Source organism: Danaus plexippus, chromosome 10, assembly GCF_018135715.1.
Source record: "Danaus plexippus chromosome 10, MEX_DaPlex, whole genome shotgun sequence".
NCBI classification, from domain to species: domain Eukaryota; kingdom Metazoa; phylum Arthropoda; class Insecta; order Lepidoptera; family Nymphalidae; genus Danaus; species Danaus plexippus.
Genome location: NC_083543.1, coordinates 4556694 through 4580207, shown reverse-complemented (window position 1 = coordinate 4580207; position 23514 = coordinate 4556694). Strand labels below are relative to the sequence as shown.

The window sequence follows — 23514 nt, the reverse complement described above, 5'->3', positions numbered from 1 at the left end:
TTATACTTTTGACATTTTGTCAAAAAAAAGTATTGCTATGCTTATGAAAATTTTTAAAAGCTATTACATATTTTTCAAGCTTATAATTCTACATGTCGAAATACATACATAGATAAAAGCTAGAGAAAAAGTTGAATTTATTATACTTATACGTTGCTTGATTTTGCTATAACGTTTTTTTTAAAAAGTTATTTCTAATATTGAATAAATCTTCGAGCAGAAGTTTACTCAAAAATAATTTATAAAGTTTTGCTTTACCTTATAGAGTCTGTCTTGACCTTAAAGTTTAAATTTCATGTCTATAATTAATTTTTATTCAATTAATTCTTCTTAGTTGGAATATGCTTTAAGGAGTTTAACTTATAAATATATTTTATCTAGTTAATTTAAGGCATTTTATTTTACAGAATTTTAAATTTTGTCAACAAATTTTCTTTGGCCAAATTTTTGAGCAAATATTTGTAAGTTTATGTCTTACTTATCCATCATAGGATTTGTGAAATGAGGATAATCGAGTTGGAGCTTCTGCATAAGATCTGTATAAGAATCTTTATCTTTAAAGATATATTAGTTTCTTTTTGGATATTTTTAAGGTAATAAATAATTTTAAAGTAATCCTCAAAGCTAAAAGGAAGGAAATGCATGTATTGCGCTGGAAGTTTATGTACACTGGAATTAAAGCTTTATTCTTCTCGAAACATAGTAATTCAAAATATTATTTAGAAGGACAAGTATTTGGATGTTATTTCGCCACATAGATGATCCTACCTTTCATATATATTTTTATTTTGAAGTGAGAATAGACTCAAATAGAACTAATTGACGTTGCAACGTTTCATGTGTCCTTAAAAATAGGAAATCGGACGTTTGAACACAGGGGAATATATTTAAAAATTTGATAAAAAGTTTAGATAGTCTTTTATTGTAAAAAGATGCTTAACTATTTCCTTAATTACTCCAGAAAATACGGCACCTATTAAGAATATTTATTAATAACACTTATCAGTGGATTAAGTAGTTTTGTATACGGAAAATAAATATTTTATCATTATTTTCACTAAAATCTACTTCATAGAATTAGAAAGAAGCGATATCTCACCAGCACGTGTGCGAATAGGACCAAACGGAAACAGGCCAGGGACTTTAAGCAAACCCCGTAACCAAGTCCTGGTCTTTATATAAATTTACTCTCAATTTATACCTCGCAGGAGAGAACGCAGTTACGACATTTGTCTATAGTTTTATAATTATTCTTATAGTTTTTAGACATCTCATCATATTAACCATATCATGAAAAGAAGTCTCTTTATTAAATCTAAATATACATATAAATTAAAATAAAACTTTTTTAACAACAAAATCCATTCATAGCTATAAATATATTGATATAGTTTTGCAATGAAAAGAAATCGGGCTCTCGACGGTGACTCAGTTGAATGAACACACTTAATATGGCTACTACCTATGTACGAGTATATTAAGGTTTTAATGCGAAATTTCCGTTGAAAATCCGTCTGGTTTTTACGAGTTGCCGCTAAGTGGTTAACACAGGGCCTGCTGTTAACTACAGCACCTGATTTTTTGTTTTAGTAGAGATTTTTTTGCCTAATTATTTTTCAACAGGTGACGAATTCCCGTCTCGAGTACCACTACAACGAGACGTAGCGGCAATCAAAAATAAAGTTTTAGTTATCGTTTGCAATTAGTGGGTTTTATTAACGGCTCTATGACGGTACTCATAGATTTCGGGGATCGATTAATAGCTACCGGTAGGTTTGTTAAGACTTAAATTATCGATATATTGAATTCTTTACATTACGCCAATAGCTTGTTAGTGAATAACAAAACTGCAATTTATATATTGTACGATTGATTATAATGAATAATGAGTGATTATAAAAATAGTTTTACTCTTTTTATTTTAGTTTCATATAATTAAATATTTCATTAGTGACACAAAGGGTAGAAGTGAATAATCATAGTTAATATTATTATTTGTTATTGTCATGAACATTCCAGATTTTAAATTTAAATTAAATGTCATTTAAAACCAAATGGATAACAAGCTTTATTTTTTAAAAATCATTAGCTTTATTTTGCTTGTAGTAAACAAACCTTAAATATATAATTCAGCAGCCCGATGCGAGATAAGTGCCGATTTGTTGCTTATAATGTTTTATTTAAAGCGATCTCATTTTACAGGTAGAGTTCACAAAATGTAGAATTCATTTTATGAAATATTCAATTGCATTAAGCGTATAGTCAAACATGGTTTGATAAATTTCGATTTTTGATATCGCTGACGAATAGACTCGACAATATACACCTGGGAAATTAGGATGCAAATTTCACTTCGCCGCTTCCGTGAACCTATATTCAGGGATTCTTTGTTTTCATCGGAAATTTAAGGATAGAAAATCGCTAGGGAATGCGATATATGCTGCCGAAACTGAAAAGGAACTGGCAAAGTAATAATATGCGATATTTCAATATATGTTATTTGAAGAAACCACGTCTGTTCAAATCCCAGAGCTACGTGAAAAGACTAGACGGATAAACAATATACGTAAATGTTTCTACATTCTATTCAAAACTATCTATCTGGCTATCTATTAATTTGAAAATATGTAAATATTTTCGCTTCATTTGCAATGTCTCTATCTGAGATATGAAAATGGAATTGTTTTGAAAATGTTACTGTCCAAATATACGTAAGAGTTCATAAAAAAAAAAAAACTGGAAATCGTATAGCTCTTCTTATTAAATGATGTAGTTATTGTATTATAATTTAAACCTTACTATTAAAGAAGGAAACAAAACCCATTTTTTTATTCTCATAAATGTAGTATTTGACAGTTATTGTTACATACTTAATTTGCATATTCAAATGATACATTTCAGTCCACATTTTCTATATATCATGGAAACGTTCAGGAACACATACCTAAGGGTGAAACCAAATATAAAGCTGCACTTGTTATCATCAATTGCATTATCTTTTATGCTTCATTATATCCATTTACTGTTCAGCACTTATTTAGGATATTTGGTGTTCGCATTGAAACTCAACACAAACTTGTAGCGTCGGTGCTCTCACAGAGTTAGGCAAACTTTTAATAGTGTTTATGTCCCTAGAGAGCCTGAAACGTGCCGTCGAAGTACATCAACTGTGCACCGGTTATCTTGGAAGCTATTACACAAATACTATCGCCTGACTCCTTGAAGAAATCTCAACAGAGCTTTATATCTTAGAAGTTTTCAAATAACTTTTGACTTGGTGTTAGTGGTTTTGTAGATAGTATATAACGTAAGCCATTTTCTTGCCTTGAAAGTCTGAGCGATTTAAAATGTAAGGATAAAAATTTTATATGTAACATATGTATAACGTAGAATAAAAGTTACTGGCGACGTGTTTATTTCGTGAGCTAAATAAATAAGATTTAATTCTAATAAAAGATTTGATTTGAAAAAAAAAAAACTACAATGCGTTAAATATTCATTCCTAAATTTCAGTCTAAAATGCGGCCGAAACCTGTCGATTCTCGCTGTTTTTGCCTCCTAGAGTCAATTAGACTTTATGTTGCGATTGGCCAATATTTAACAAGCAGGGTTAGTTTATTTTCGATTTCTTCGCCCCCTAATCCGACGCCAGTCGTCCAGTTATTGTTTCTGTTATTGGCGCGGGAAAATTGAATTTGTCCACAATCCACGGGATTGCAATGCGGCTGGAGGATCCAAACCAAAACAAACATTCAATTTTCCAATCCAGATTTAGTCTGCCATTGTTGCGGGCACGATCGCAACGATGCAAGGTGTAAACTACAATCCGGCAATTATCATCGTACAGTTTTACATTACGAAATAGTTTTGATATTGCTAGCATTAACTTATTCTTATTGCTACTTCGTTAAACAATGTTTTAATAAGGCATTCACGTAAGATTGAGCATGTCACATATTATCAATTATTATCAAAACATTAAAAAAATTAAAAAAGCAAACACAGCTATATTATAATTATATATAACTAAGAAATAAACTATTATTAATTACGTAACTAGTATTTACTTTAATATCTGTATGTATTTATTTACAAAGAAAACATAAGAATAAAACTCTACAAGTAAATACATTTCTGACAATTACTGTATAATTTAAAATGTGTTGAATAAAAAATAAAAAAATTTAAATAAAAATTCAAAGAATGGGTTTTATTTGATAATGGAAAAAATGGTCCAATGCAAATAGCGTCTGCAATAAAAAGTGATCAAGTTAATTAGTGAGGCAGCTCATTGGCAACTAATTGCTCGTTTTTTTCGTATGTGAGCTCTTTTACAGATTTAAAAGTTTAAAGTTATCTGTATTCTGCACAAAGTATATATTTTTTTATAGATGATAAAATTTTAGTAATGTTTATTTTAAGAATATAAGTTAGATAAGATTTAAATAGTTTTTTAAAGACTGTATACATATATAAAGTGTTGCCATAAAACTAGGCTGTCTAATTTTTCTATTTATACATGACAATGTAAAAAAATTGTCTATATATTCTGTCTCGACAAAATGTTAAAATATCAAATTTCAAAATGTATGTATTTATGACCTCTTCTATGTGTCAAATTACTTTAAACGAACGTATAAATATTTTACGCGAAACTATTTTACGCGATTTCTGTCTGCAACGGATCTTTCTTACGTATCATTAAACTCAAGTGATAGTGCTGACTCACAGAACTATTCCTGCTTTTCTAAAACTTTATATAAGTGTATTGTAGCTCGCCTCATTAGCTTTGTTATTTTATGTACCGAAATGCGACGGCGTGGATATATTTCTGCGCCTTAATATAGCTATGGTGTATAAGATTTTAAGGTGTTGTTCAATTAATTAAGTTATTTGTTGGAATATTCTTTGCACCTCTCACTAAAGTTGGAAAATAGCTAGCGTTTGCTATCATGGACGTATTGTGCCGTATCATTGTGAGAGCTCGCTTGAAGGACTCGAACACCACTTGAATTGAAAGGCGAAGCGAAATTGTGCTTCTAAAGTGTATGAACGTTTCAAATCTTGACTTGTTTTACAAAATTTCCATTCGTCTGTAACGAAGGTTTTCTAAGTATTATTTATTAAAACATATTCCAATTAGATATGTAAAAAGCCTAAATATTATATGAGTCGACCTATTTATAAATGTTTTCACTCTTAACAATTTTCTATTGCTTCAAACGCTTTTAATGATGTAGCATATTCGTTTTAAGTTTTGATAAATCAGGCTAACTGCCAAAGCATTAACAGTTATCTTAATTTACTTTAGTAATTAAAGTAAAAAATTCATGATGTTTATTTTAATTGTACGTATCAAAACGAATCCTTGTTGGGTAGTTTAATAAAAAATTGAAACAAAATATTTTTATCATAATAATGGTGTTTACAATTCTAGAGTAACTCAATGGGTGCTGGGATTGAAACTTATCCCGTACCTAACCCTATTAAGAGCGGCTCACCTATCTAATGTGCATTCTGGAAGCTTGTTGGAGCCATAGCAAGCAATATGGCCGACTTAACCTTGTTAAGCGTACGCGACGCCTACCGCCGCTTCAAAGGAAACTCTAATGATTGCATACGGAACGCAATTAACATTGCAAAGCAGGTATGATTATAATATCATTTCATTGTGTGACGTGTTATGTGTTTTACTTATGTATTTATACAATTTGTCATTAAAGGGAAAGTTTAATATAATTCAAATGAATTGATAAAATACCATTGGTTGAAATCTTTAAGATACTGCAAAAATACGAGTTTGTAAAAAATAACCATTCCATTATTTCATCTCATTTAACTCGTAAGCACTACAATTTAGATCCAACAATTTCGTTCGCTACCTTTATTAGGCATAATTTTTTTTACTTTTCATTTTATCTTTGAAGTTCATTATTTCTATTCCAGTGATTTTGTTAATTCAACTTCATGCAACACAGGAATGATGTGTCTACTTTATGAAAATTACTGTTTTAAATTAAGTGAAGCGTATATTCGTATAAAGTTAACTTTTGTTTCAAACTTCTGTTTGTGCTAATGTTTAATAAACAGGTATGCTCTAAACAAAATTTCTCTTGTTCAATCGTACTTACCGTACTTATATAGTTGGTAAACATTGCTAGTGTTAAAAGTTTTTGTTTTAATTAAAATATAGAAGCTTGAGTAAGTTCAATGAATACTGGCAGTTTGTGTCTATTTTTCATAATCTGAGACATTGTTGCCATTATCTCTTTTTTATTTAAATTTCATTAGTGGGTTTGGTTTTAATGTATATAGATTTAATTTACCTGAAATCTTGTACTTCCAGTCCAGTTTACTGGTTTCCATTGTAACTCCTTATACCATATATTTTCCTTACTAAAATACTAATAGAATAATTCCTGGCTATAATTTTTGTCCATACCTTTATATTTTTTTCATTCGTTCTTTGCCCGTTTTGCTACTTTCATTTCTTCGTATGTATCCATGTGGCCGAGGGCGTTCCCTTGTATGATGTAGTAGGTCACAGGTCATCCTATTGCTTAAAGAGCGCCTCCACTTACTGTTTTTGAAAAACTTTTTGTCATTGAGATTTCCGTTTTGTTTTCTTTAATATTTTTTTCTTTCAGTCTATTTTTTACTTCTTCTAGATGTAATAGTAATAGATTTTCATTTTTTCTGGTTTTATAATAATTTGTATTATACTCGAATATTCTCAATTTGAGTTCAATTGTTTAATGAAATTTCCCCCTTAGTAATTGTTTTGTTCAATTGAGATGGAACTTTTCCAAATAATACACTTAGTGAAAGAGTAAATGAGCATTATAAATGGCGAATGGAAATTAAATAAGTCATATTTTGTTGTACAAAATCAGTAAGAACATGAACTTTTTAAACAAGAGCAATTTTTTCTACCAGTCATCTTTAAGATATCCTCTCCACGACGCCTGTAAAAGTTGATTATACAGTTTTAACAAAATGTGACTTTGCCCTCTGTTTTTTTAACCATTACTTAAATCTTGAGACGACAGCTAATCTATGTAGGGTATCTGTAAGAAAATAATCTGGCAGTATCGCGATATCGGAAAGATCGTATCAGTAAATTGAAAATATTCGAGAGCTCCAGTCATGAAATAATGCAACCGACTATTCGTTTAAATATTTTTATAAGAAAATGTTCTTTCGAATTTTAGATATGTGAGAAACTTATGTTTTATCGAAAACAACAAAATTAACAGGAATAATGAGTGAGAGCAAATAAATAGTGTCACATGCAAATGTCGGTATCATTACCTATCGGCAATCTCCGCTAGACAATCTGAGTTAGGTAAATAATGAAGCTAGGAGGAAAGGAAAGATGCAGGCTTAAAAAAATATCTTAGACTGCTCTCGTAGAACATGATGACAGAGAAATAACAAAAATAGTAGTAGTAGCAGTATTTTTACAATACTAACGCACTAAACGCACTCTCGCAAGCACGCACGCACATACATACGAATATATAAGGTATAGAAGAGATATAAATATACATTGTACATATATATATATATAAATAGTATTTTAAATCACATTTATAATTTCACAAAGTAACCACAAGCTCCAGTTCGTAAAGCAAAACCTTGAAACCTTAAGAACAAAGAAAAACTCATTAAAGTACTTAAGCAGTTGTTCTCTCCACAAAATCGTTTTATCTTTATAAAGTTTAAAGAAGTTCAGCCATAGTTTATTTATTTTATTTCAAGTATCGATTTCAAAAATGCAAGGTGATAATTAAATATTTCAATTAAATAAAGTTTTTTCGGATATACTATAACATACTAAGTTCTGAATAATATATCCAAAAAACATAGTTTATTTTAAATAGGTACTCAAAGTCTTAGATATCATTATTAATGTTAAAGATCAATGTTATGTTCATTACTTTTTATTTTAAAATTTCTTTGAGTGTTTTATTTAATTTAAGTAGAAGTAATGAAGGAATATTTTGATAATTCGACACGTAGGTATTATGTATATAGTATAGTAATTTATTTTAAAAAAATATTAAGATTGAAAGAATGCGAACAAAGGTAGAGAAAGGGAAAAGTTTCAATAAAATCGGAATTTAACTTCCTAAGAAATTACGTAAATAGGTCACAGCCAAAGCGAAGTTTAAAATTGGAACGAATCACGAAGTAAATTGATTAGCCCTTTGAAAAGCGAGGCGTCGGTGTGGACGCCGGTGTTTTGGGGATGGGGACAACGTAGATCGATCAAATTTTACATTGATGATTCTATGGAGATATTTCATTCAATCTTTGTATTATTTCAAAGGATTGACTATTAAAAAAATGCAACAAAAAATAAATAATTTTCTTTCCCTAACATCGTAATATGTTTTTGAATTAAAATTCCCAATCATTAAAATTTGTTCCAAGAAAATTTTATAATATAACATTTAAAAATAAGGAACATATAGAGTAAGAACATTACAGATAACAAAATTCAATTCTCTGAACCCTGTGTAAATTGCACCTTTTTCGGACCTTTGACAATAGCTGTCTACATTTGTCCAGCTCTCTAACTGATGTAATTGCATCCGCCCCAGACGATATGTTTCCCAAAGTTACCTTTGTAGCACCAATGTAAATGCATATCGCGAATAGTTGGCGTTAGGTAAACTGTGCTCGAGAGTTTAAACTATCAGATTGACGACATTTGATGAAGTTGAAACTAAAAAAGTATTCTAAAAAATTACTATGAAAAATTGAAAATAATGGTATCATTTTTAAAAATATATCTTTGGAATAAATGTATACGTATAAATGAAACTAATATTTTTCGGATGATTACGCGTATTTTATTATTTTAAAAACTACATCCTCCCAACGTTTCGGTTGCTGCAAAGTACGTGATCACGGGCAGACGGGATGTGATGATGAATCTTAGATCTCATTATTGTATACGTAGTTGTACAGTGAAAGTATTATTGATAATTTTAATTAAATACAAGTACAATAAAATATTTTATTTTTATAAGATAACATTAGTTCTTCTTTCAGAATGTATGTGAAAGTTATAAATCGTTTCAAATATTTGACTTGGTTTATAGAAAATGAGCAAAGAGAATTCTCAAGCAAAGCTTTAAGTCATCTATCGTATAGCCGCAATGGCTATAACGATACCTTTTGGCTAGGCGCGGTGCGGGACGTGCGAGCGGTTATATTAGTCTGTGACATACAGACAAAAGGTATTTCTAATTTAGTCTACAAAAGTAAAGACACATTTTCTGTCCGTTAAAAACAGTTGCAATATATAAAATGTTATGTACAATGTACAGACAAAACCATATACTGATATTTATATAAAGATCGCGGATAATATTGTTGTTTTATTAAATTTTAATATTTTTTGTGACTCTGGATATACATAGTTTATGAAACTTAAATTTTTTACCACCATAATTTTTCATGAATATTCGTTAAGCCAGTACTTGCATACTAAAGTATGTAAGCATTGTTTTTGTAGTAAAATACTGATATACTAACTCCGGTTTAATAAAGGCTATAGACGTAATAAAGTAATTATATTTCTGCCACTATTAAAGAATTAGACACGGATATTATATCGATTGGTCTGTATGTGGTTGGTGTGAAGCCGAGGTTACATAAATTCAATTTGAGCACCTCAGAGAGCTCTGCAAATTGCCTCTACCAGCAAGCACAGTTAACCCTTTGATGCCGATCACCGGCATTCCGTCACCCGACAATTCCGTGAGGTCATTTCAAATCACACAATTTAGATTCAGTAAGTATCGGTGATTTGAAGTCTGAGTTTGAAATGTACACGTATTAAAAATGTTAAAAAATCCCACTACTTAAATTAAGTAACACAAAAGCAAGCCTTGGATGTTATCTTTAATTAACAGTAATGAAAAATAAGTGCAATAGCGAACCTTAAAAAAATCATCAGATAAAATTATACGGAGAATAGGAATTTTTTGCAGAATGCAATAAGTTACCTAATATAATAAAGTCAGAGATAATTTAAGCTCAAGTTTCGCTGTGATTAATGATTGCACCTGCGAGTTACAGCGTAAATTCAGTAGTGAATACGACTTACACAAAAAGAATTAAGAAATTAGTCTCTCAGTATTTAAACTCATTAAAATTCTAGATTGAGAACCGTACGTTAAAACATCGAAATATAGATAATTTAAATTTTGTGTTAAGTTCAAATAATATAATATTTAACGGCCCCTAAATTAAATAACATCTATGTATATAAACCTTATATCACAAATCTAAATAAAATTCTAAAAATAATATGTATAACAAAGCAGACTAAATTATTTCCTTAAATAATAATCAGTTAGCGGTATCAGCAGTGGTATAAATAATTCTTGTGGTATTAGTATAACCAGAACCCTGCCTCCAGCCAGAAACCACAACAACAGCATCCCCAATTCTCAAAAAGCCCTGCTCCATTGCCCATTTAGTGCAAAAGTGTACGCGATTTTCCAAATCCATTTGCCAATCCACAGCCGGTCCAGCTGCAGACAAAAAATAAAGTAAAAATACGGAATCATTCCTAGAACCAGTTGTTGAACCATTCCATGAAGTGAAAGCTAGATTGTCCTGAGCATTAGGGAAATTTTATTTTAATTTTTTATATAAATTCATTATTGTCTCCATCGTAAAATAAAATAATCCAATAATATAAAAGAAATACTAATCTAAGTATACTTTTGCAATTATTATTCTTTTGTTTGTCAAGTTAATAATGTCTAATCAGTGAAAATAGTGTACCGACTCAGATAATGTTTAGGTAATAATGAGGAAATTACAAAATTGTTCTAATGTCTTCTAAATTATTCTCTCACCTTCATATATCAACGGTATTATTCCTCTCCACATATGTAGACTTCTGGCAATAGCAGCATACCTTGTAAGTGCAATAATGGGGCACCGTGGTCGATATTTGGCAACTATTTGTGCAGATTTACCAGAAGTTGTAATAACAACTATGACAGCAGCAAGACAACGTTGCGCTGCAATCACTGCAGCTAGTGCAGTGCCCGTTGCTTGATCACAAGGTTGCGGAGTCTGATAGACAATTAATATTTCACAAATAGCTTCCAGAACATATGTGTATCACTTTTCATATTAAATAAATTTACTCGAAATACAATTTAAGATATAATACATTTCTATTATACGTTCTAAATAAAATAATTTGTTAAATACCTTATCAAACATATCATGAAAAACTTGTTTAGTCCAAACACAGGCTTCAGCTTCTTTGCATGTAGTAGCCATGCATTCTACAGTGTCAACAGGATAATCTCCCACGGCAGTTTCTGCTGAGAGTACCAGGGCATCAGCGCCATCAAGGATACAGTTTGCAATATCCAATAATTCTGCTCTAAGAGGTATACTGTTGTGACGCATGCTACTTAACAAATGCGCACTCACACATATCGGAATGTTTGCCTGGAAATCACAATTTTTGTAATAATATTTCCAATAAAATAAATTCAAATATATTTGTTAATATCTTGAATTTATATGAAATTTAGAAGGATAATTAAAATACCATGTTTGCACGAGCTATCATATTTTTCTGTGCTATTACTAACTTCTTTGGAGTTATATCAGAACCTAATTCTTGTCGTGTTATCATTATGCCATTGGCAGCCTGAAAATGAAATATGATGTAAAAAATATATCTTTACTATTTTTACGGACAAACTAAAGTGGAAGATTCTTTTACATTTGCAATATATGTGTGAATATTTTACGACATTTTCGAGGTAAAGGTAAATATCTCATAAAAGGATGAACCCTTATAACTAACATAAAAGTTCGCACTCCATAACACTTATTAGTACTCACTCACGGCACTTACCGATAGAATGTCATCGAAGTTGTGAAAACCTTGAATAGTTTGGATGTTGGCAACAATAGCTATTTTCTTTCCTTTCTCTCCCATTAGGAGCCTGAGCTCAGTAATAGTATTAGACGAGTTTACGAAAGACGCGACAAGAATGTCCAACTAAAAGGAATTGACACTTTATTTCATTATCACAATTTTTCTTATAAAATTTTCTGGTTTTCAATTATAACACAGAAATGGGACTTTGATCGTTTAATTAATATAAAGGTTGTTTAAGTAATTAATTGAATAATAAAAAAACGCAATAGAAGTTATAAAATACAAAGTAATTAAAATATAGAATGTATTTTGTGAGAAATATGATGTGTTTTAAAAGTAAGTAAGTTTCTAATATTTAGTTTAATTATGTATTTGTGTTAGGTACATACATCTCTTAAGTATGTTTAATTTATCATTATTAAAATAATGTGAAAGAAGTATTTTTTTTTATTCTATGTAAAAAACATCGTGTATTAGATTGTGATATTTATACTAATATTATAAAGCTAAAGAGTTTGTTTAATAGCGCTAATCTCAGGAGCTACTAGTTCAAATTGGAAAATTATTTTTGTGTTAGATAGTTCATTTATCGAGGAAGGCTATAGGCTATATTTTATTCATAAAAATTAGAGATCCGTAAGAAAATAGCTGCTTTGTAAAATCGAAAACCTATATATGTGTGCGCCGCAAAAACTATGGACAATACAACAAAATAATGTAGTACGGGTTTATAGGTATACCCATTAGGATCTAGAAAAATGTCCGAGAGAATGTGTCTGAGAGAGAATGTTATTAAATCGTCTTAAGAAATAAACTACGTTAAATGCGTGTCGTAATATTAATCCTAACCCAAATTAATCGTTATCTTATCAAGGGAATTTATTTAGAAGTAAAATTATTTTTGTTTAATCCCAATCGGACATTTTGTTTAGAAGTTATCACGAGTATAAGACGCTGAGAATGTTACCTAATAATGAATTATTTGCCAAAGAGTTTTATCAACATAATGTACCTAATATGAAACTTTAGTATTTCATTGTGAACAAAATTATCATTGAAATCATCAAATAACTTAAGTACAATTAAGATCTTCGAATAGTATCCCGGCTAATATTAAAAATGCGAAAGTAACTCTCTCTGTTTGTGTCATTTTAACGCCTAAACCGCTGTATCGATTATGATGAATTTTGGTATAGCGATATATCATATATGGAACCTTGGAGGAAGACATATGCTACCTTTTATCCCGAATCCCGAATCCCGATTCCGACCCCGATCCCAAAAGTATAAGAGTGAAACCATAAAGTGCAGTTCAGGTTCAGTGGCCGTAGTGTTATTTTTTTTTACTTTTATTTCGATCCCGATATCAACACCACCCGGGTGGAACCCTAGAGTGCAGTTCTGATTTAGTAGCCGTAGAGGCAGAGAACAACTCTGATGTTCACGCGGATGGAGTCGCGGGTAAAAGCTAGTTTGTAATATTTTTATTCTATAAAAATAAAAGCATAGAGGTCTATAGTTAAAGTTTTAAAGCCAACTGGCCCATTCTAATATTTTCATTTAATAGAAAGTTATTAAAATTTAAAGACAATTTTTTTCTAAGAGATACATGTTGATATGGTGTGTGTTTTCTGGCACAGAAGAAAGCTTTGTTAATATTTTAATCGAAGCAGTTGAAGCCGCGGTATCAACTGTAACATAAGTAATACTCACTTGCATATGAATGGCCATATCAATATATTCTTTATCATGTTCAGAATAGTTTGGCATATCAAATGTGACATTAGGAACGAAGACATCCTTATAGGAGCCTAGGAAACCACCTCTTTCAATTTTGCAAGTTAATGTCGTGGCAGATATCATTTCAACTTTAAGTTTAATAGTTTCATTGTCCAATAGAACCAGGTTCCCTTTATCCATTTGTTCGGCGAAATGCATGAAGTCTATGTACACAGTGTAGTTAGAACATCTGTCTTTATAGGTTTCATCCGTCGTTAGACGTACCACTTCACCCGTCTTAAGTTCGACAGTTTCACCGAAAGTCTAGAAAAAATATTGATCTACATTTATTTTATAATTTATATGGGTTCTTGACCCGTCCTGGATGGTTATTGAATATTTTTCTGCCATTAGTGCCATGACAATTCGATACAGAGTTAATGTCTATAGCACAAATAGTTAAAGGGTATTAATTACATCAGCAATACAACCAGTTCTTATTTTTCGACCAGGGAGTCTTGCACCAATTGCCAATGGATATTTTTTTCCACATTTCACGCTATAATTTTTAACTGCTTCACGAAGATTCTTTATGGTTTCCATGTGTTCCTCCTTGTTACCAAATGAAAGGTTAAGAAGTGCGATGTTCATACCAGCAGCTATCATTTTCTGCATGACTTCTACGTCGTATGTTGATTTACCTAAAATAAAAATTATATTTAAGAAACGTTGATAAAACAAACTAAACAAGATGATCTCATAACCAAGCATCACATTACAGTTATAGTAAAAAAAAGAATGTAAAATACAATGATATGATTTCTATTAAAACGGATACGCCTATGGACTACTTTACAAATATTAATTTAGACGATTGCTGCTTATAAGTATATTCATTGAATTCTTCAAGGTTGGGCCACCGTTAAAAAACCACTATTTATATATTTTTATTAAATTTTAAAGTTTTACCCATAAATGAAATAATCCCAGTGAGACGCTGACAACCAGCTGGAGCGCTAATATTAAGGTTTAGAATATGATCTAAAGTTGTACTAGCTTGGGCAGATTGCAGTTGCTGTCCTGGCAAATCCATAGCGTCATACTAAATTTAATAGGTTAATGTTTATAGTTTTGAGCTCATATGGACAAGTATAATTATTGTACGCATTGTTTAAACTTACCTCATCCAGTTTAACATCAAATTCTGTGGGCCAGACCATTATTTTGTTTATTGTATAATAAATAAAAAATGTTTGAAAATATACAATGACAAGAAAAGTCTTAATAGACAACGAAAAGTCATACGGAGGTGTGAAAGCAAATATCTTACCCATCTATAGGATTTATATGCTAAGCTCATATAAGTAAGAGTAACGAGTATGCACAATTGAGAATTTTAACACCCTCCCGTGTCGTTAATTTCATAATTATAAAAGAAATATATTTTTGGTTAAGCAAATTGAAACAATTAAAAAAGAAATTATGTGAAACGTTTTTCGTATAGTAAACATTGGTTTTTATATTTTTAGAAGAGTCAAATAGCGTTTTTAATCAAAGACTAATAGACAGAAACTGGGAAAATTTCAGTCAATAGTACATGTCTATATACTAAAAACTTTTATATATATTTATTACTCATATTATTGCTGTCCTGTCAAGCACTTTTCATGTTACACTAAATCTGCGCCCCACTGTAATGCGACATGCGATAAAAGGACGAAAAAATTTGAGTGCTGGATAAAACTTCACTTTAATAATACCTGAATTGAAATTTTTGGTAATTCAGTCATAGATTAAATACAAAAATACCGCCTTTAATGAATAAAGACTATGTGTAATAAATGTAACTATCAATCATCTATAACAAAATACCAAAATACTATTTCTATATATATCTTTTATTTTTTAACATAGGAAAATTACAGAATTTTAATATAAAAAAGTTTCAGACAATTTTTGATCTTCTCCATCTTCACATCTGTAAAATAATGTTAATTATATATTTTTATTACATAATTAAGAATACTTTTATTAGTTAATAATGTGTTCGCTACGTTTTATATTGCTTACGCTTAATTAATACAAAAATTCAATTAAATTTTAGTACAGTTATTAACTTACTCCACTAAAGTTTTCTTGCTAATGCTGACTTTACAAACCCTGACGGTATCACAGAAGGAGGTTGACTCCGAACCCCTTTCAAGAGTTATGTAAGTGTCGCCATACATCAGCCAATTTCTGTTCACAGCGTAGTCTATGGCGAAGTAAATACGTGCTTCCACCGCTTTGGACCATTCGTTTTGTTGTTCCTCTAACAAAATAATAATTTCCAGTTTAGATGTCCAATCCTGACCAAGTTGCTTCCACTAACGTATTACGTAGATATTTAATTGGTGTAAATTTTTCAAATAAATGAGTTGGAATGAAAATTAAATACAGTTTTCAGATCTGCTCTGTAATAGGACACAAGATAAAACCTACGAGTGAACAAAAGCGGCATAACACTCCTGTACGTTCGTAATAGCCGCGTGGTACGGATTTCCGGGCTCACTGTTATAATGAGGCAGGACGGCCGCATCCAGTGTAGGTACTTCATTGTCGTTCCGCTTACTGTCGGTATTACTATAATATTTGCCTGTGTTTGATTGGCGACTGTTGCACAAGCGATAACAGCAGCTTCTGCTGCATTGACGGGCATTTTCACCTAAGAAAATTGATTAAGTTTTGTATTATATGACATCGGTAAAACAATTTGGATTAGGCTAAAATGTGAAGAACATTTGGTTAACTGTTTTGTGTTTAGTGAAACACTAAAAAATATACATTGAACTAAAAAGATTATAAATACTATATATACCTCATCAATTATCCTGTGGAACTTCGACTTACTCGTGAGTAAAGGATCAATAGTATAACACAACTCATTAATTCCTTTCAATACATCAAATGTCACAGAAGAGTCCGAACTTTCCTTGAGTAGGAATCCACTGACATCATCCATGAGAGCGTTTGTTACATCTGATATTTCACAGTCAATAAATTCTCCTGTTTTCAAAGCTATTTCAAAAACACCACCAGATATATAAAAAGGTTTCCCAGCCTTAAACAAATAATGTAAATATTTGAATATTATAATAATTTATTAGGAATAAATGATTTTGTTTTCTAATGTTTATTTTACTATAAACAGTAATATCATATATACTATACTGTAGTTATAATTCATAAATATAAAAAAGCTCTTCTGAATTTGTTCTAATAAACTCTATTTAATGCGAAATTCAAATTCCGGTGATTTGTTAATACCTGTATACATTTTCCTGATAACCATTTCTGAATATTTGCGAGACGATACATGTATGAAGCTTTTGTTTCGTACGGTAGGTATTCTCTTGACATAATTATTCCATCGCTTTCCTGGTACAGGTTTAATTTGTTCTCAATAAATTGTTTATTATTAATGAAATTGTACGTATTTCAATTTAATTAAATTACTACAAGTTTGAACCTTTATGATATCATCAATGTTTTCTAAACATTCCTCGGTACAGATTCCACTGAGTATAACAGGCCTTTTAACTTTTTTGGACTTAATAAATTTCTTGATTTCTTTAATACTATCCGCTTGGCGAACATAGTTAACAATTACAACATCTATCTGCAATGTGGACATACATAAATTTAACCATTTGCAATAATTTTTATTTCCTTTTAATTTTTTTTGAATATTATATTTATACCTGATATTCTAAAGCAAAAATGATCGATTGAAAATCTTCTTTAGTTAACAATGGTGTTGAATGTTTTATTTGCCGTGCGCACTGTTGTTATTTAAGGTACCGTTTTTTGTAACGATGCATTTTATTGTATTATGATCAATTCGAGATATACATTTCATAATAACATTGTTACCATCAATAAAAATATCCCCACCTACTTTTATATCGGTTAAAATGTATTGGTTATCGATAAATATTTTGTTATCATTACATTTATTTAGGTTCGCCATGTCATATGTTAGCAAAACTTCGCTATTTTCTTTTAGACAAATGTTTTTAGTACGCTGAAATATAAGTTATAAAATGATGTTTGTAAATTATTTAGTATAAGTGAAAATATCGCAAAGTTTTTTGATGAAATGATATGCATACATCTTCCGTAGTACCGGTATTAACGATACAAGTCTTTAATTCAATACACGTGGCAACTGGCCAGTTTGTGACGCCATATTTAGTACAACAGGCAAGTGTAGCTTTGTCGATTTTCCCAAGTAATCGTAGACTTTGACCCTTGCTATTTTGTGCTATTTTAATCTTCACTAGACTCATTCCAGCTTCCAATAAATTTTGTATCTCAACAACTGTGATATGAGGATCCGCTGTAAAGATTGTATTTTATATTTTCATTCAAACATTCTCTTTTTGTTACGATTTTTCTTTTAAAATTAAATTCTTATCAATAACCAGAGATAAAATACCTAATGAGCCGATGATGGAACACCTCCGAAACCTATAAGGTGGTTGTTTTAGAATCAAAGGATTTGTTATGTCTACATCTGAGAACGTAATAATTTCAGGAAGTTTTTCAGACATTTTAAAAAACTATAAAGATATATTATAAACGCGTTGTGTATATTTTAAAAATATCTTAAAGACTTTTATAAAACTTCACACAAGACAGATTAATATAGTCAATTTATTGACAGTTATATTTATATTGTACCTCTTTTCTTTTTCTTTTTCTTACCATTAATGATATGTTTACTATATATAAATGCTTTAACATATTGTTTCACTTAAAATATCAGTTTCTTTCACATTAATGAAAGTATTTATAGTGATGCAGTCAATTGATCAACATAATAACTATATGTAAGTCGATACACATTCTTATATGGGGATTTAGGGTAATATTATACAGTTAGCCAATTGATATGGCTACCAGCCAAGTGGATACTTCGTATTACTCACACTATTTGACAGTTTTGCCAATATACGAGTATTTCATTTCAAGCTATATCACGACTTTGTAAATTCTATTACAGCAGAAACTGTAATATTAACATGACACATTTTACTTTGGAGATTTTTTTAAAATAAATACGAAAGAGAGATTAAAATGTTTCCCTGCTGTTTCACAATAATGTTTATTGTACACAATCCCTCCCGATAGATTTTTCCTATAATCAAGAAGCTGAGAAAAAAGTGACAAAGCGTAACAATAGAATCCCTGGCAACGAATCGCTTTGTGTTTGTTCTGTCGCTAGCTAATGGACAAACAAGGGTCGCTGTGGCAATGTTGATTTTTAGTCAACGTGCACACTTCCTTGTCTTCCAAGATTTATTTTTACAATTCCGGTCAGTTTGGCTCCGTCTATTAATTATTATTTGGATAGGATAACCATAGGAAATAAAGTATTTGCAATGTCAAATATTCACTAATATTTCATACTATTATTTTAGTTCGTACTATATAGGAACCTACATCTTATCTTACAAGTCTTAAATTGTGAAAGTTTTAGTTACAAAAAACGTCTAAGTCTCGTCTCATCGAATTATTCCCAGTTGCAGAAACTACTTCTGGCTATCTCAACGTCTTCAGACCGGCTATTCCTAAAGGAGGATTCCCTGAATTATGGATAAAGTCGAGATCCAAAAAACCCTTATCTCCGCTCTCCGGCTGTATGTTTTTGATTACCCAGGTGTATACCTTAAATGTATGATTTGTGACGAAAAGTATCTCAGGGATAACAATACTTGAAATATTCTGTGCCTCAACTCTTTAACTATATGGAAAACTTTGGTTTTACCGTCATTTTAAACACTCTCTCTCAAAAACCATTATGAATAAAAAACTAATATAGAAAAAGGAATTAAGTTAATATATTTTGTTTATTTCCTATTACATGTAACTTTGTCATGATTGGTCATCACATATTTAGATAAAACTGTTACAGGTACACGTACAGGTATTTCGTTTGAAAGAAATATGAACGTGATAGTATTGAATATAACCAGGTATAATAAATAGAAAATATGTGAACGGAGAAGGAAATTGAAAGTTTAATATGATAGAATGTTATAGGTTTGATGTCTAATCTTGCTTTATATCGTCAGCACCGTCTCGGTCGGTACTTGTGGAGTAGAACAACTTCTAGGCAACTTCTATAGAGTTGAAAATCAACGAGAGCTAACAAAATATTTATAACTTAGTTAGTTATCGGCTTGTTGGACTTTAGTGGGAGAATTTGAAGCTAACATACCAACTATGCTTACTTATTTACAATGTTAGCAGACTTAGTCGATGTTAGCATCGGACCCTCGTAGTAATTAATTATTTAAATACAACTTCATTTAAAATACGTCTCCTTAGAAGGTATTGAACAAGTAAGACACAGTCATTGTGTGCCACATAATTAGTTACAATTACTCGTACTATGACATATGAGAAGGCGTCAGATTTATAGATGAAATTATTTAACACAATGTTTGTTTCGAACGTATCAAACAATTTTTTGTTTTATACTCTTTAAGTAGAATTCATAATTTTTTTATTGTTATATTCAGAACGTATTATTTGTAAAAATAATTATTTTAATATTAAATGGATTTAAATATCAGGTACTTACGGAGAGATTTAGTAACATAAAATAAACTTCCGATAAATCAAACAAATTCTCTTATGAAGGTTAAAGTTCCACATTCCAGGTCTATCAATTTCTTTCAATCGAAAAACGAAAGGATGGATCAAATTACCCTATTTGAATTGTAACAAAAAAACCGCACCTAAGCCCTTAAGTCCTTAAGCCCTAAGCTCACCCACCATAACCGAATACCCTGATTAACTATACCTTTGTTAATGATATCACGTATAAATTTAAGCATAATCTTACATGAAACTGTAGATCAAAATTAACTTGACCCATAACAAAGAATGTATTTCCTCATGGATAAATCACTAATAGTGGTAGGAACAGTTCAGAAAAAAAAAAATGCTTTTTATGACTCAAGACTCAGACAAAAAGTAAATAACTTGACGAATGCAAGTGCTTTCACATTGCAGAATGCCAACAAGTGACACAACTGTGTGAGTTGCATGCAGAAGTAGTATAGAAGTTCGTAATTAAAAGTAGGTATAAATAATTTAGAAAGAATTTATTATGTCTTGTAGTAGGGGTGTTTCCCAGTTAATTTCTCTGAGGCTGTCCTAAACGGGGAGTCGTTAAGCTTCACTAATTGCAATGGCAGTTTAATTAATGTCTAATTACGTATATTATGTGCCTTACGGCCCTCTGGCGTAAAAAATCCTTAAGATAATTTTTTCTAACAATTCTATGTACATTAATTTGTGCCACAATGTGTAATATTATCATATTTTATAAACTTTCCATAAAATAACGAAACCTTTATATTGTTGAGACAGCAACGCACAGAATTTTATTTGGAAGTCATGAATTCGGTTGATTAAAGTCAAAATAAATAAACAGAGCAAAATCCCTTTGGTGACCTAAATATATTACGAGGGATAAAACTTAGGTGGTAAAGCCGCAAATGAGCGTATATATTATATAACTTTAGAAGTTTAACAGTAATGCTGACATGTTGCCCAAAGTGAGAAGTTTGAAAATCTCTTCAACGTAATATCATAGAGTGTACGCGAAATGTCTCTAATATAACCTTATTCAGTTTCATATGAATTTAGTGATTGGAGATTGATTGGAAATATATCTTAATTACATAGCAATAATTCTTAACTGTAATGTTTGATCATTTTGTGTATAAACATCGTATCACAAATTTAAATAACTTATTTCGAAAACTATACGGTACTATTAGTATTGTTTTTTTTTTCTTAATAAAATATATAAAACCACTTTTAACTAGTAAGTCATCACGAAAACCTGTTATATAATTATATAGATATGGTAGATTAATGTATGTTTTTCTTATGTGAAATCAAGTACGGTGTGTTAATGTGTCTGACGTTCTGAAGGGATTCCTGACACGTAAAGAAGCCTTCACTGTTTACGCTTTAGCTAATACACGAGCCTCATTTTCTTACGAATGTAAAAGTATATTTTCAGAAATAAAGCAATTGCTACTTACTAACATGTTTCGGTGGTGTATGAGTTTTAGACAATGTTAGACTTTACGCAATTCGTTTACCAAAAATTCTTATGCACATAATAATTGTGTCTTCTTTTTTATATCAAAGACTTTTTAAAACTTTAGACTGTAAACATGTAGCGATATAAAATATCGCTATATGTTTAAAGAATCTTTTTAAAATCTTGTTTGAGTTTTCAAACCTTTGTTGAAAGTTATTGTTCAATAAAATGCATGTCAATGTTTTTTATTCAGATATAACTGTTGTGTGAGCCGTGAAAATCACGACGAAAACAATGTCTAACTGCATGCAGGAGAAAATAAATGGTCTAGGGGAGTTAGAAACAACATGGCGCCAACGACAAAATGTTTTCGTAAGTTGCATCGTTCTGATGCCAGACTTCGAAATTATAATAATATTTTCTTTGTATTACTGTTATTTCTCACGTTGCGGTTTGAGAATTAAATAACGAAATATGTTTAATATTTGAGCAGATAATTTTGTTCCTACACATTTGTACAAGACAAGGAATATTAGGTATGATTTCTTTTGTTGTTATTTTGTTTTTATAAAATAATAATGTATCCGTCAATTCAGAAAAATGATGTAAGTAAGTGCATTAAAGTGCCAGCTTTGAGAAATATGTTAAGAAGGCAGGAGGCTGTGGCTCATTTCATTATTGGAATTCTTGTAAAGTAGGTTCCTAGCGCGACGTCCTATTTACCGTCGAAATTGCTATTAGAGAGTTTCACGCCCGTTCGTATACATACGTTCATATATCACAATGTTTGACGTCACTACTTTATATACGGGCGTTACTTTGTATTATGAAATAAATATACAAGTATTAACTAAATAGAATGATACTTATTTTGTATAGTATATTGATGTTTAAGAGGTTAATTTAATTTTTTGTCCGTTTAGTGACCGATGTATCATTAAGTCAATTTACAGCGTTCAAACGCGTTTGAACGTTTTTAAACAAGCGCCGTTAAACTTTTTATTATCATCCCGAGTGTTTTCACGCTAATGGACGCGTAATTGGTCGTTTCGTTGACTAATGGACAATTAAACGGAGCTACGTAAATTCGTTTTAAAAGTATTGCTCAGATAGTTAAAAGTTTTATTTACTTATAACATACTTGAAGAAGATAGAATAAACATTGAGATGTCCAAAGATGTTGATAGTACGAAATATGTTTTCCATTATATATATTACCTGAACAGAGCATTAAAAAACAACATTTTTTTATCTAAAATATTTTGGTTTATGTTTTCTGCTTAACAATTTTATTTTATCATTAATATAAATATCTCTAATACCGTCGAATTATTTGTAAAATTTTGACACAGATTATGAACAAATAGATAAATAAAGTCACTATAATTAAGATTTATATTATAGTGACACAATATTCTTAAAGTAAGCTATTTTTATTGCGCGTCTGATTTACGGTGAAATCAGCGACCGATACTTGACTAGTCAATATTACCTGATACTTCAGAATCCAGAGGCACGATCTGTGGATATCCGATGGAAGAAGTCGAGTGCTTTGTCCACAAACGCTGATCTAACGCTTGCTTTATTTGCTTTCTATGGATATACATAGCCTATAAATAACTGTTTCTTATTATGTATCAAAATAAATCAAAGTTCTTCTCCATAACATATGGTTTGCTAGATATAAATTAAGTTTTATTATTTTGCATTAAAAACTGATATTTATTAGTCGTATTGTATATGTTCATTATTGATA

The 23514-nt window shown here is 30.5% G+C and overlaps 2 protein-coding genes and 1 long non-coding RNA gene across 4 annotated transcripts; 1 reads left to right on the top strand and 2 right to left on the bottom strand.

Annotated features, from left to right (window-relative positions):
- Positions 1–4580: 4580 nt before the first annotated feature.
- Positions 4581–6690, top strand: LOC116766925 (uncharacterized). 2 transcript variants are annotated; one of them, XR_009752692.1, is made up of 3 exons: positions 4581–5046; positions 5438–5647; positions 5947–6690. It is a non-coding gene; the product is annotated as an uncharacterized LOC116766925 (long non-coding RNA). The 2 variants fall into 2 exon arrangements; XR_004353279.2 differs by having other exon boundaries at positions 5040–5104.
- A 2246-nt stretch (positions 6691–8936) lies between these two features.
- On the bottom strand, positions 8937–14923 carry LOC116766880 (pyruvate kinase-like). Its single transcript, XM_032657022.2, has 9 exons — positions 14833–14923; positions 14621–14753; positions 14129–14352; positions 13646–13975; positions 11906–12052; positions 11594–11695; positions 11245–11490; positions 10881–11103; positions 8937–10550 (listed from the first exon to the last, which is right to left on the bottom strand). Exons 1-9 carry the CDS (start codon positions 14869–14871, stop codon positions 10366–10368), a joined length of 1629 nt encoding a protein of 542 aa, XP_032512913.2. The 5' UTR covers positions 14872–14923; the 3' UTR covers positions 8937–10365.
- Positions 14924–15539: 616 nt separating this feature from the next.
- On the bottom strand, positions 15540–23369 carry LOC116766875 (pyruvate kinase-like). The gene is given in 10 exon segments (XM_061521624.1): positions 15540–15629; positions 15773–15962; positions 16133–16355; positions 16509–16751; positions 16958–17068; positions 17160–17309; positions 17392–17477; positions 17480–17714; positions 17803–18029; positions 23251–23369. Coding segments are annotated over 10 exon segments (1629 nt in total). The 5' UTR covers positions 23366–23369; the 3' UTR covers positions 15540–15580.
- Positions 23370–23514: the final 145 nt, after the last annotated feature.